This window comes from Strix aluco, chromosome 2 (assembly GCF_031877795.1).
Source record: "Strix aluco isolate bStrAlu1 chromosome 2, bStrAlu1.hap1, whole genome shotgun sequence".
Taxonomy (NCBI): Eukaryota; Metazoa; Chordata; class Aves; order Strigiformes; family Strigidae; genus Strix; species Strix aluco.
Window position 1 is genome coordinate 104403760 of NC_133932.1, and position 13948 is coordinate 104417707.

Below are 13948 nucleotides of genomic sequence, written 5' to 3' on the forward strand. Positions count from 1 at the left end.
ATTCTACCTTAGTCTGTTTTTCCCTAGGGTCCACTCACCTGAAGGTTGCACTGACCTTTTCTGGGCTTTCTGTTGCTTCTCTTTCACCATCTTTCTTATTTCTATAGTTTGGTGAAATCATCTTGCTACTCCTGAGTTGGGAGAGTCCTGGGATCATAGGGTTAGCAACCACCTGCAAGGCTTTGACTTGTTCCAGGCTTGGAGTGGTTTCCCCTGGTTCCAGCTATTGCTAAGCAAAATTCTTTCAGTGCCTTGTTCTTAGCCTGGATGATTTCACTTTCTGGTTTGTTCTGTAGGAATACTCTGGAGCACAGCTATCTGCATTTTTTTTTTTCTTTGTGAAAAATGTATTCTGAGCAAATTTCTACATACAGTCTCTGCTGACATTCCCTTAAAGGGCGACACTCTTGCTTGATTTCTCCCTTTAATAAACCACAAGGACGTGAAAGGAATGGATTTGTGTTTGGAAACATGTTTCTGTTTCTTGATAAATTTACATAAACCAAGTTTCAAATAGTTTACACATTAAATTTACTTAACTGAACACAGTCTTGTGTGAACACTCTTTAGTCTGCATGAACCTCTGCTATAGATGTATCTTAACTCAATTGCATACTAATTTTAATCATCATCATCATTATTATTATCCAGGTATGGATAATGAGCTTACGTTAGTATTGTGAAATTATTTGTGTGAAGGAAAAGAAGTATCAGTGAAGTGCTAGGTACCATGTGTGGTGCTATCCTTAGGATTCATAGAATCATAGAATCATTCAGGTTGGAAAAGGCCCTTGGGATCACCAAGTCCAACCATCAGCCCTACTCTACAAAGTTCTCCCCTACACCATATCCCCCAGCATCTCATTTAAACAACTCTTAAACACATCCAGGGATGGTGACTCCACCACCTCCCTGGGCAGCCTGTTCCACTGTCTAACCACTCTTTCCGTGAAAAATTTTTTCCTAATGTCCAGTCTAAACCTCCCCTGTTGCAGTTTAAAGCCGTTCCCCCTTGTTCTGTCACTAATCATGTGTAAGAAGAGACCAGCACCAACCTCTCTACAATGTCCTTTCAGGTAGTTGTAGAGAGTGATGAGGTCTCCCCTCAGCCTTCTCTTCCTCAAACTGAACAGTCCCAGCTCCCTCAATCTCTCCTCATAGGATTTGTTCTCCAGGCCCTTCACCAGCTTCGTTGCCCTCCTCTGCACTCACTCCAGCACCTCGATATCCCTCTCGTATTGAGGTGCCCAAAACTGGACACAATACTCAAGGTGTGGCCTCAACAGTGCAGAGTACAGGGGGACTATCACCTCCCTACTTCTGCTGGTCACACTATTTCTGATACAAGCCAGGGTGCTGTTGGCTTTCTTGGCCACCTGGGCATACTGCTGGCTCATGTTCAGTTGCTTGTCAATTAGAACCCCCACATCCTTCTCTTCCACACAGCTCTCCAGCCACACCTCCCCACGCCTGTAGTGATGCATGGGGTTGTTGTGGCCCAAGTGCAGGACCTGGCACTTGGCCTTGTTGAAGCTCATCCCGTTAATGCTGGCCCAATGATCCAATCTATCCAAGTCTCTCTGTAGTGCCTCCCTATCTTCATGCAGATCGACACTTCAGCTTAACTTGGTGTTATCTGTGAATTTACATACACTCTATGTCCTTATCAAGATCATCAATAAAGATGTTGAACAGAAATGGTCCCAACACCAAGCCCTGAGGAACACCACTTGTGACTGGCTGCCAGCTGGATTTAGCTCCAGTGACTACCACTCTCTGGGACTGTCCATCCAGCCAGTGCTTGACCCAGCAGACCATGTGCTCATCCAGGCCATGGGCAGCCAGTTTTTCTTATAAGAATCCTATGGAGAACTGTGTCGAATGCTTTTTGAAAATCCAGGTAGATAGTATCAACAGCTTTTCCCTCATCCAATAGTCCGGTCATTTTGTCATAGAAGGAGATCAGGTTTGTCAGGCAGGACCTGCCTTTCATAAACCCATGCTGACTAGGCCTGACCCCCCCAGTTGTCCATTATATGACTTTTAATGGCACTCGAGATGACCTGCTCCATGACCTTCCCTGGCACCGAGGTTAGACTGACAGTTCTATAGTTCCCTGGATCCTCCTTTCTGCCTCTCTTGTAGATGGGTGTCACATTTGCCACTCTCCAGTCCAGTGGGACCTCCCCAGTTAGCCATGACTTCAGGTAAATCATGGAAAGCGCCTTGGCGAGCACATCTGCCAACTCTTTCAGCACCCTTGGGTATAACCCATCCGGTCCCACAGGCTTGTGTGCATCCAAGTGGTGTAGCAGGTCTCTGATCACCTCCTCTTCAACTGTGCTGACCTCATTCTGCTTCCCCTCCCCATCTCCCAGCTCATGCCATCTCCCAGCTCATGAGGCTGGGTGTCCAGGGAACAGCCAGTTCCACTGCTAAAGACTGAGGCAAAGTAGGCGTTGAGCACCTCAGCCTTTTCCTCATCCTTAGTTACCATGTTTCCCTCTGCATCCAATAAAGGAGGGAGATTTTCCCTAATCCTCCTTTTGCTGTTAATGAATTTATAGAAACATTTTTTATTATCCTTAACAGCTGCAGCCAAGTTGAGCTCTAGCTGCGCTTTGGCTCTCCTAATGTTCTCCCTGCATAGCTTCAACTACATCTTTATAGTCTTCATGAGAGACCTGGCCCCTCTTCCAAAGGCAATAGATTCTCCTTTTGTTCTTGAGATCCAGCCAAAGGTCCCTGTTTAGCCAGGCCGGTCTCCTTCCCCGCCTGCTTGTTTTTCGGCACACAGGAACAGCCTGCTCCTGTGCCTTTAAGACTTCGCTCTTGAAGTATGTCCAGCCTTCCTGGACTCCAATATCCTTCAGGGCAGCCTCCCAAGGGATTTTGTTAATCAGTCTTTTGAACAGGTCAAAGTTAGCCCTCCGGAAGTCTAAGGTGGCAGTTTTACTAACCCCTCTCTTTGTTTCTCCAAGGATCAAAAACTCATTCATCTCATGGTCACTGCACCCTAGAAGGCCTCCAACCTTTACTTCCCCCACAAGCTCTTCCCTGTTCACAAGAAGCAGGTCCAGGAGGGCACCTTCCCTGGTCAGCTCACTCACCAGCTGTGTGAGGAAGTTATCCTCCACACATTCCAGAAACCTCCTGGATTGTTCCCTCTCTGCTGTGCTGTGATCGCAGCAGATACCTGGGAGGTTAAAGTCACCCACAAGAACAACGGCAAGTGACCACGAGATTCCTCCCAGCATACTTTAAATCATACTTGTCCTTTGGATGTACAATAATTTCCTGGGTTTGGGTACACGTTGAAATTTCCTTTGCATTCCAATTAAGTGTTAACATTGCTAACAGTATATACTGATGATGGTGGGAGTTCGCACACATTTGCAGAAGTCTTTACTTAAAGTACCTTCCCCTGTCTGCATCCCACCCTCAGAAACATTGCATTTTAAATTTTGCCCTTGGTGTTATCGGAAGGGTGATTGCGTGGCACTGTTTGAAGATGGGGGAGTGGCATATCCAGACATTCCCCGTGCCCTGTATGCAGTCTAGCACAGGGCTGACAGAGGGCCTGGAGTGACATCCATGAAGATCTCGGGGCCTCTTGTTTTCTCCAGGAGGTTGAATATGGTTGGAAACAGCTCAAGTTCCTGTGCTGACCTCACCAGCGTGACTCAGCTTTGCACGGGTAGCTAACTCTTTGGATGGATTTAGTTTTTCCCTAGTTGTGAACTATCTGCCGTTTCATACAGATGCTGATTAGCCTCTAAATGACGAAGGCTTTTTGATGCTCCCAGCCAGAGCAGTACCCAAACCACAGAAAGAGAGGGGAAGTGCTTTGTATTCCATTTTGTTCAATTTTCCACTCAGGGTTTTTTTTTTCTATATTCAGGCAGCTTAGAAACAAAACAAAAACTGAAATAGCAAATTAATATGCTGAGGGGAAAAAAAATTAGACAAAAGCAATTAGTGTGTGCTTGTGATGCACTTAGGTTTTTTTTCTCCATTTAGCATTTGCTCATTTTCCCCCGCCCTCTGACAGTGACAAAAAGACGTAATGAAGCTGAGAGCTCTTTGGGTAGCTTTGGGTGTGACTTCCAAGTTTTAAGCTTCTTATTTCTGACTTGATGTGCTGTCTCCCTTTCCCCAGAGTGTCTGGAGATGTTGAAGCTTTAAGTTTCATTATGAAAAAGCAATAAAGCATTTCAGCTGTGAGTCTAAAATCCATAGATAAACCACTTGGGATTGAGCTATTACAAGAAAGCTGAACACTTTTCAGAAGAGGAAAACAAGGGGATGCTTAAAAATGTGACCATCCTGGACTGTATTGTACATTTTGGTTCTTGTTACATTTGCTTGGAGCTTGTTTTCCACAGATTTCAAGCTTCAGCAGAAATTTTTTGAAAATAGCTCACAGAAAATGTCTCTTTTTCTTCCTGTAGTTTTCTAAGGATTTCTTTAGTTTGTGAAACACAGTAAGATTTACATAGAAGTAAATGCATTTAAAATAGCTTTCATTTCCTTGTCTGAACTCACGGTATAGCACTGGTGAAGCAGTTGGGGTGTTTGGAGAACAAGCACTGAGGATTGCCAGATTTCGTTCTTCTTGAGGTTTTACACTTACCTATTCTTTGACGTTTCTTTCTCTTCTTGGTTTAAAAGTGGTTAAAATACCCGAAGAAACCTTGAAAAGTATCCCTTAATGCAGTTCCTGTATACCAAATAATTTTAGAAACAAAACCATTGATATAAACTTTGAATGAATATCCTGCTTCTAGTGAATAAGGATCCCTGGCTTCAAGCAGGTGGATCATGTTCAAACAGGCATCTGTTATTAAAAATGAAAAAAATAGTCACTTGCTGTTTTATTTTGTATAACTTTGCACCTGATGCTATTAAATATGTAACTAAATATTTCCCTTTAAGCACAGAAGCCATCCCATCTGATAGACATATAATGAGCTGGTGAAGCTGGAGCTAAGGGCCCAGCAGTGCAAAGTAATGTGCTTAACAAATCTTCATGCAAGGACTTTAAAGAAACTTGCAGACCTTGAACTATATATAGCAGTTTCCAGTTTATATTTACAAGAATGGTTTCTTGGTTTTGCTATGTTTAAATACTGATTTAAGATAAATTTCTAATTCTTTGGTCCAAATTCACAAAACTTTCCTACCCTGCTTCTTGTAACACCCTCATTATAGTTATACTTCTGAAGGAATAATATTTTTTTGTTAGCAGTTGGTTGACATTGGATACATGAAGTCAAATTTCTTTGAAGTAGATTGAAGTAGATTTCTGACAAAGTGACCTTTGCTGGATGCTTTTTGCATCTGTTTTACATGAAGCTGGACATGTTGTAACTGGATTATAGTATTTCACAGAATCATGTAGTGATTTGGGGTTTGGAAGGGACCTCTAGAGGTCATCTGGTCAAACCCCACTGCTGAAGCAGGGTCGCATAGAGCAGACTGCCCAGGACCATGTTCAGACAATTTTTCAGTATCTCTAAGGACAGAGACTCCATAACTGCCTTGAGCAACCTGTGCCAGTGCTCATTCATCCTCACAGTAAAAAAGTGTTTCCTGACGTTCACACAGAGCCTTCTGTGTTTTGGTTTGTGCCTATTGTCTCTTAGCTTGTCACTGGGCACCAATGGCAAGAGCCTGGCTCTGTCCCCTTTGTACCCTCCATTCATGCATTTACATATATGAATAAGATCCCCCTGAACCTTCTCTTCTCCAGGCTAAAGAGTCCCAGCTCTCTCAGACTCTTCTCATATGTCAGATGCTCCAGTCCCTTCATCATCCTTGTGGACCTTCCCTGGACTGTGTCCAGTATGTCCATATCTCTCTTGTACTGAGAAGCCCAGAACTGAACACAGCACTCCAGGTGTGGCCTCACCAGTGCTGAGTAGAGGGTTGCTGCAAGGGCACATAGCTGGGTCATGTTCAATTTGTTGTCCAACAGGACCCCCAGGTCCTTTTGTGCCAAATTGCTTTCTAGTTGGGTGGCCCACAGCATACACTGATGCCTGGGGTTGTTCCTCCCGAGGTGCAGGACTTTGCACTTCCCCTTGTTGAACTTCATGAGGTTCCTGTCAGCCCATTTCTCCAGCCTGTTGAGGTTCCTCTGGATGGTAGCACAGCCCTCTTGTGTATCAGTCACTCCTCCCAGTTTTGTGTCATCAGCAAACTTGCTGAGGGTACACTCTGCCCCATCATCGAGATCATTAATGAAGATGTTATATGGGACTGGACCCAGTATTGACCTTCGGGGTACACTGCTAGTTACTGATCTCCAACTAGACTTCGTGGTACTGATCAGGAAGCTCTGGGCCTGGCCTTTCAGCCAGTTTTCAATCTACCTCACTGCCTGCTCATCCAGCCCATACTTCAGCAGCTTCTCTATGAGGATCTTAAGGAATAGTGCTGAAACCCTTACTTTATCCACCTCTGTCTCTTCATCCACCAAGTTGGTCATTTCATCATAGGTTATCAGGTTGGTCAAGCATGACTTCCTCTTGGTGAATCCATACTGACTTCTCCCGATCACCTTCTTGTCCTTCATGTGCCTGGATGTATTCTGGGAGATGCTTTTTCATTTTGCTAGATGTGGCAAGGCCACCTAAATTACCCGGTCTGGATTCTATGGCAGAGTGAAGTCAGAGTAGACTTTATACCTGTTTCTGTGATGTAGCCACTTTTGTCCCACCTTTTAGTTAAGCCCACTTGTCCTGGTGTACTGGTGCAGGAGGTGCTGTGTGGGACTAACCCTTTTCTTCATCCTCCTAAGAGTTTTTTATCTTGGGGGCCAAAACCACACATTACTTCATTACTTGTGAGCTTGGCAACAGTGAAATAGGAGAAGGCCAGCAAAAAGAGGGAAGCAACATTTTAGTGGAGTAGACAGAGCTAAGTGTTCTGATTATAAATTCTGTATTGTACGCAGGCAAATATAATAGCCATTTATTACTAGCCTTGCTTTTAAATCCTCCTCTCCCTTTGTAATTTATACTTTTGCCTGGCTTGGCTCATCTTGAAAAATAATAATGACGATTCACCCTAAAGCACCAACTACACCTTTGACAGTGACAGTGTTGTTATAATTTATTTAGTATCCTGAATCCAAGAAACCAAAGTACTGTAGAAAACTGCCCAACTGTTAGCACTGTGATTTTTGCAGATAAGTTCTGGTAGGTACGGGAGCATCAATGACCCTAGCAGTCTACTCCCACCGCTGTGATGGAGGTACATTTGTCCATCACATTCATATGGACCTGCCTGCATGAGGACAGGAAGTGGAGGATCAGACAGAAAGCAAGGGAGGCATAACATGGTATCCAGGTATTTGCCAGAACTCACTTGCTGACCTCTAGAAACACAGAGAAGCTACAAAGCATTAAATCTGTTACGTTCATGCCCCAGACATTGGGTGCAGTCCCTAAGAGGCAAGGTGGGGGTCCTCTCTCTCTTTATATCACCCTCTCTTCATTAGTTCCAGAATGATATTTTAAAAATATCTGTTCAAAGAACAGGAAAACCATTTCCCTCCCATTTCAGATTCTAAATGATCTTTCTACATTACTACGTCAATTCAAGATCGGCCATATAAAGTGCTATTAGTGTAATGCCTGATAATAGTTTAGAGCAGCAGAAGGTGCTTTAATGCAAATATCATGTTGCAGGAAGCAGGGTGCTTTACAGTAGCTGCTATATTGCTGCTTAGCTGTAGGCCATTATTTTCTTGATTAGCAGATGTAGTGTCTGCATTTTTCTTTGAATCGGTAAAGGAAAACAGAAATGTAGCCACCAAGGTTTGGTAAATGTATTTTCTTATATATTGCTGACCTGATAAAATGTGTAAAAAATCAGGCATTTGCATTAATTGAGCTCTGTATGATTTTATTTTACAGATCATAAGACTAAACCCACTGGATTGATGGCATATAGAATGTTATCTGTAAAGTTAGTCCCTTTGAAAGTGAAAGATGCTTTCAAATTTACACTGAATTTAATGGCAATTTTATTTCAAGATGTTAAGCTTGTTTCTAATGAGTACTGTCTGAAAGAAAAATTGCAGTAGTGGCCCAAAACTTGATTGTAATTTTCATCAAAGTAATTTCCAGATGCGTATGTCCATATATATGAATATGCATATATTTTTAAAGCCAAATTATCCTAGTGTTAACATGTGTGAAAATCCCAATTTATGGCAAGACCTATGTGGTGGAAGACTGAACAACGTCCTCTTGTTCTCTCCTTCATTCCCCACTCAAAAAGCCCCCTGTTTTTCTGAACAGAACAGGAACAGTATCTCAGTAATGGGCCATTTTTCTTCCTATCCAGACATTCTTTTTTTCCTGTGATGTTTTTGGATTTGTATTGTTTGCCTTCAGCTTTTAAGACTGTATATGCTCACTCTTTCCCTATGCCTACTGCGTTAAAAGCATTTTTTATTCCCACTACGTCAATTCCGTTACTTTCCAATACACCGCAGTATCTGGCTTTAATAACTCCCTCTTCCAAAATCAGCAATGATTTCTTCTTGGCTACTTGACAATGGTGAAAATTTTCGAAGTAACTTAATCTTCTAAATTAAATCTACTTGATTTATTTATTTTTGAGGCCTTTTGTCTGTCTTCATCCTTCTTGATTTGTCTCCTGCTTTTTCAGCATGTGAACCATTAGCACCTGAGTTCCTCCAAGAGTTAAGAGTTTTCTTATTCTTATGTTACCTCAGTGGTCTTCCAGTGGTTCCTGTGACACTTCCTTTGTCTCCGTATTATACAATTTCTTCTTGTCTGTTAAGAGTTTAGCATATTGAGAGTGATATATAAATAGTAATATTTGGGGCAGTGAGCATTAATTTTAAAAGCAAGTAATATATAGTAGAAGAAAAGATACTGACTTTGGTCTGTACAAGAAAAAATACAGGACTTTGAATACGACTACATGCAATGAGATAAGATCACTAGTAAAATCCAAATTTACATGGCTGGAAAATAAAACAAAGACAAATCCATTTTAATTTTGATTATGTCTGCATACAGGTTCACCTGTCTTTAGTGAATGCATTCTAAACTTCCCACTTATGTTAGTTAATTAGAACTTTCTTTAAGCATCCATAAGAACACATGTGTTCTGTGTAAATGCAAATAAGAAGGTATAGGAAGTCATTCCCACTTTAGGATAAATAGGAACAGCTATACTGAGTTAGAATAAAGATCATAAAACCATACTGAATCAAAGTAGTATAATAGCAGTAACAGCTACTCAAGAAAGGAGTATAAGCAGCAGAGCATATACAGTGATTCTTCCTCTTGCATAACTTTCCAATGTTCACTTACTGAATTTTGAGGACTTGCTAGTTTGAAGGTTTCAGATACTGTGTTTTATAGTATATGATGCATCTATTCATTATGAATTTGGTAAATACCTTTTTAGGCTTTTATACTTCTGGTGACCTCAACATCCTTTGGGAATACTTTTCAAGTCTAAATAATGGGTTATGTTTAGGAAAAAACACTTCTTATTGTTTGCTAATACTTTCCTTGGTTCCCTGAGTTCTTATGTTACATGAAATATCTAATAAGTAATGGGAGTACATCTTGTCCGTGATAAAAAGAGACTAAAATAGATGAGAACCTAAACAGACTGCTTAGTTTGTCTCTTTTTTTCTTTTTTTTCTTTTTTTTAAATTCCAAGCATTGTCAATATTTTTTAATATAATTTAATAAAATGCATTTTGTCTTTTTTCATGTTATCATATACCTTCTTGAAGTTTGTTGTTAAAAATATGTAAATCAAAGAGAGTATGTAGTTTAATCATCATGTTATAGATGCTGTATTTACAAATATGTATGTCTTCCAACTTTCCACTTTATTTTTATAGCACTAATAATAATTGCTCCTACATTCATGTGATCATCAGTGTATAATCTGCCTTTTAGACTGTTGAAATGATCTGAACTTTATTAAGTTTATTATGCTTTGAATTTATTAAGAAGTTGGGATATAGGAATTTCTGGTATGTTTACATGCACTAGTTAGCAATGTTTGGTGACATGTTTTGGTTGCCAGTACATGGGGGTGTAGTACCTTTTGAGATGACCTTTGGTGTCCCACCTGGCTTATTTATGGCTGTTCTGGGTGCTGTGCTCCTTTGTCATATTTACCGGCCCCATGCTGATGCTTTGGATACCAAAGGGCATCTCCATTGGCACTAGATAACTATGTGTGAATAACTGAACTAAGGCCCTGATTTTGGGAGAGGAGACTGGGGGGATGCACAGGGGATTTCTGTGATTAGTAGTATTGAAATCACGAGTAATATAAATAAACATTACTTAAAAAAATCAAGATTGTCAGGAGTCTTCAGCAATAAATGCAGCTGTTGTTGCTTAATGGCATTTCACAACATCTGGTTACAGTTTACCATCAATAATGAACATGGGAGGAAGGACAGACACAAAGTGCAGTGTTTTGGATGGTCTTGTCCTTACTTAATCCGTATTATAATGTCATACTATATAATAGGAAATAATCTGATGGGTGTATTTGCCCAAATAAGATTTCTGAGTCCACTGAAACCTGGAAATTCCAGCAGAATGCTGATTGTTGTTGGAGCCAGGGTTATATTATGATTTAATGGCTTTTCTGGGCTTCATTTGATGACCTGGCCTAGAAAAACATTTTGAAGTAATAAAGCGTCTATTTGGCTCCAAACTAATGAGAGAAGCATTGCTCTTTGCATTAACTGTTCTTTAGGAAGAGCTGTGGAGAGCTACTAATAAACCCTATTAAAAAGCTTAAGCAAGATTGAAGGAAATAAAAACCAGAGAAACTATTCCATTCCATGTGAAGTGAGTACATCAAAAAAAAAAAAAGCAAAAAAAAAAAAAAAAAGCAAGCCCACAGGGTTTTTGCCTCCCCTCCATGTGACTTGCAGCTTGCTGCACTTCAGTTACGTTGCCTCTGAGATATGTTAAAGTACAGCTCAGTTTAAATGAAGGAGTGGATAGGACAAATCAAGGCTAGAGACTGTCTACGACAGAGATTGGGTAAGTAAATGCAGCTGTAAATAAGTGTTTACTAATATTGTGCAAATGTTCAATATCTAGCCTGTAGCATTTAAAACAAGACCCCGACCTATCATTTTTTGGTGGTCCTTTGTTCGTTTTACTTCAGTAATTTGCAAGTGTGGGTGGTACATACTATGCAATAGATTTATGTATAAGACTGATAAAGGATTTAGTTTTATTTTTCAGACTTCCTACTACAAAGCAAATAACTTCAATTTCACGTACTTATTTTGTTTTAAATTCTTTGCTATGTAAGTAACTGCTTCATCTATTTTAGTGCAGTGCTCAAAATAATTTAAGTGGGAGTTAGCTGATAGTTTCTGGTGCCTTCCTGTTATTTTAATTATTTTTCTGCTGGTGAGGGAGGGGGGAAAACAGCTTATACTCTGAACCTCCTAGATACAGCATTTTTAGATTTCTAGAATCCAACTCCAGACCACTGAAAACTCCCCAGCATCAACTTTTTCCAGGAATTCATTCAACCATCCTAGTAGGATATTATTTCAGTTTGTTCTCTGTGTTGTTTTATAAAGATTTTTATGTGTTCTTATACTGAGTTTTATATAGAAAGTTTTGTTTTAAATTTATGTGTTTAAATTTGTGTAAATTTAATACCAATATACAAGATAGAGAAATATGATGAAAGCTTTTGTTGTCATTTAAGACTTCCAGGCTTTTGATTTTGATGTGGTTTTGTCCCTAACAATTGGAATGGACCTTGCAATTGCTATAATGCTGTTATGAAATAGGATTGCAATCTTAGTCAATTAGTGAGTTCCAGAAAGGTTGTTTTAGCAGTTTCAGTGCCTGCCATTTGAGTATTTAAATCTCAGTGCATAGACAAGGAGCTGAGAAGGAGGAATGATCAATATGCGTTGTAAAGACCTATACTGAAGCCTGATTTGAATCTTGGGAGCTGAAAAAGGAAAAGGAAACTCCTTTGTTGGTAGTGTATTAAAGAAAATATTTTTAACTGTTTAACATCTCGTGATCTAGGGAGTGTCTTCCTTTCGCAGGAAAGAGTGCGTTAAATATTATAATCTTATCATGATCTTCACTATCTGGATTAATCAGAATGTGTTATCTTTTTCAGATAATTACTCCATTTAGGAGGCTAATATTGTGTGCTGAGAACAGAAAAGAAATGGAGGACTGGATAAGCTCTCTGAAGTCCGTTCAGTCCAGAGAACACTATGAGGTAAGTTGACATCACTCTTGGTGCAACCTATTCTAGCTCAACAGATCAAGCTACAGGACACACAACTGGAGTATTCAACCTCCTTAGTGTAAAAAGTGTGTCTAATGTCAGAGTGAAGCTTCATGTTAAGACCTTTACTAGCAAAATGAGAGCTTATTATCACACTTTTGTTTAGAAGTTTGGAGGGAGAGCAGGCTAAATACCCTTTGGAAAATACTTTTGGTGACCATTGCATTGTTGTCCCCTGTAATATGGAACCGTAGGTAATTTCAGTCACTGTAGCTGTGTTCTGTACTTGCAAATTTGTCTTAACTTCTCCTTTACTAGACCGCACAGTTTAATGTGGAACATTTCTCAGGGATGCATAACTGGTACGCCTGCTCCCATGCCCGACCTACCTTCTGTAACGTGTGTAGAGAGAGCCTCTCTGGAGTCACTTCTCATGGCCTGTCTTGTGAAGGTAAAATAAACACTTTCTTCCCCCTGTTTATAGTTCTGTGTATGTAGACAGATGGCTGAAAGTTTAAGACAAGTAGTGATTCTGAAAATAATGAGTAAAAAAAAAAAAAGCCTGAAGGGAAAAATCTATTCACTAGTGACTTCCTTTTGGGCAGAGGGACTGCTAATGATCTGGCTCATCTTCTTCGTGCTCCAGGTGCCTTTTTCTAATGCATCTCAATAAACTGGTTCCTTCTGCTGTGGTGACCAGTTCGGAATGTGGTGGGTGGGCGGTTTGCAAGAAAAGATATGGTTTGTTTGATTTGCCTGTCAAAAATGTGAAACAAAATAGTCTTACTGGTTTGCAGAATAAGCATTCTTCAGGAAAAAAATCATAATGGTAGTTTCTGCCCAAAATATATAAAAATTCTTAACACTTTGTTCAGTGCTATGACCTCTTTCCCTGCAGTTCTTGTTTGCTCTGTTGCTGCTGCCTGATCCTGCAGTACAGGCAGGACAGATGAGGACAGATTTATGACTTTAAAAATTCTCTCATGCAGTGACGGGGTAGAGATGTAGATGCCTATGTGTTTTGATGATTCAACAGATGAAATCCAGCACAAAGCAAAAGGAGGTGTGGCTAAGACTTCAGAATTAATCATATCTGGAGAAACCATATTTCGCAAACAAATATTTATAATAAACCTGAAACACCCTATTTATTTTCTGCTGCAAGTTCTGTGAAAACGTGGTAACAAGTCTGGTTGTGTTAGAATCCAGAAGAAAAAAAACCATCCATGTGACCTTACAATATATATGAAATGTAGAGATATTTAAGTACCAAAGTACCTAACTGTCCAGACAAGAGTTACAGTTACACCATTCAAAACTTGATTTTTTGGATGCATGTTACCCAACTGCAAATGCATTTCTGTTATTGATGCTGTTACAATACTTGAGGTCTGAGCATAATAATGTGTATAAAGGAAATCTTACAAAGGAAACATTAACCCACAGTCCTGAATTGTCCATGCTTTTAATGTAGCTAATGGTGCAGTTGCCAAGGAACGGGACGAACCCGTTTCATAGAAATCAGAAGTAGCATAGTTACTTCCAACTTCTCTGGTGTACATTTTCCATTGCGTATAAGTTGTGTGGGCAGTTTTAAGGCAATTATGGTATTTTCAATGTCTGATATTGGCAGATTGAAGTGTCATGTGCT

At 40.2% G+C, this 13948-nt stretch overlaps 1 protein-coding gene across 2 annotated transcripts in view; it reads left to right on the top strand.

The window, feature by feature from the left end:
• The window catches only part of DGKH (diacylglycerol kinase eta), a 173595-nt gene that overhangs the window by 93788 nt on the left and 65859 nt on the right, over positions 1-13948 (top strand). For both annotated transcript variants that reach the window (XM_074815606.1, XM_074815605.1), the window contains exons 4-5: positions 12184-12288; positions 12616-12748. In XM_074815606.1, the coding sequence (XP_074671707.1) occupies positions 12184-12288; positions 12616-12748 (238 nt within the window). The remainder of the gene's footprint in view (positions 1-12183; positions 12289-12615; positions 12749-13948) is intronic.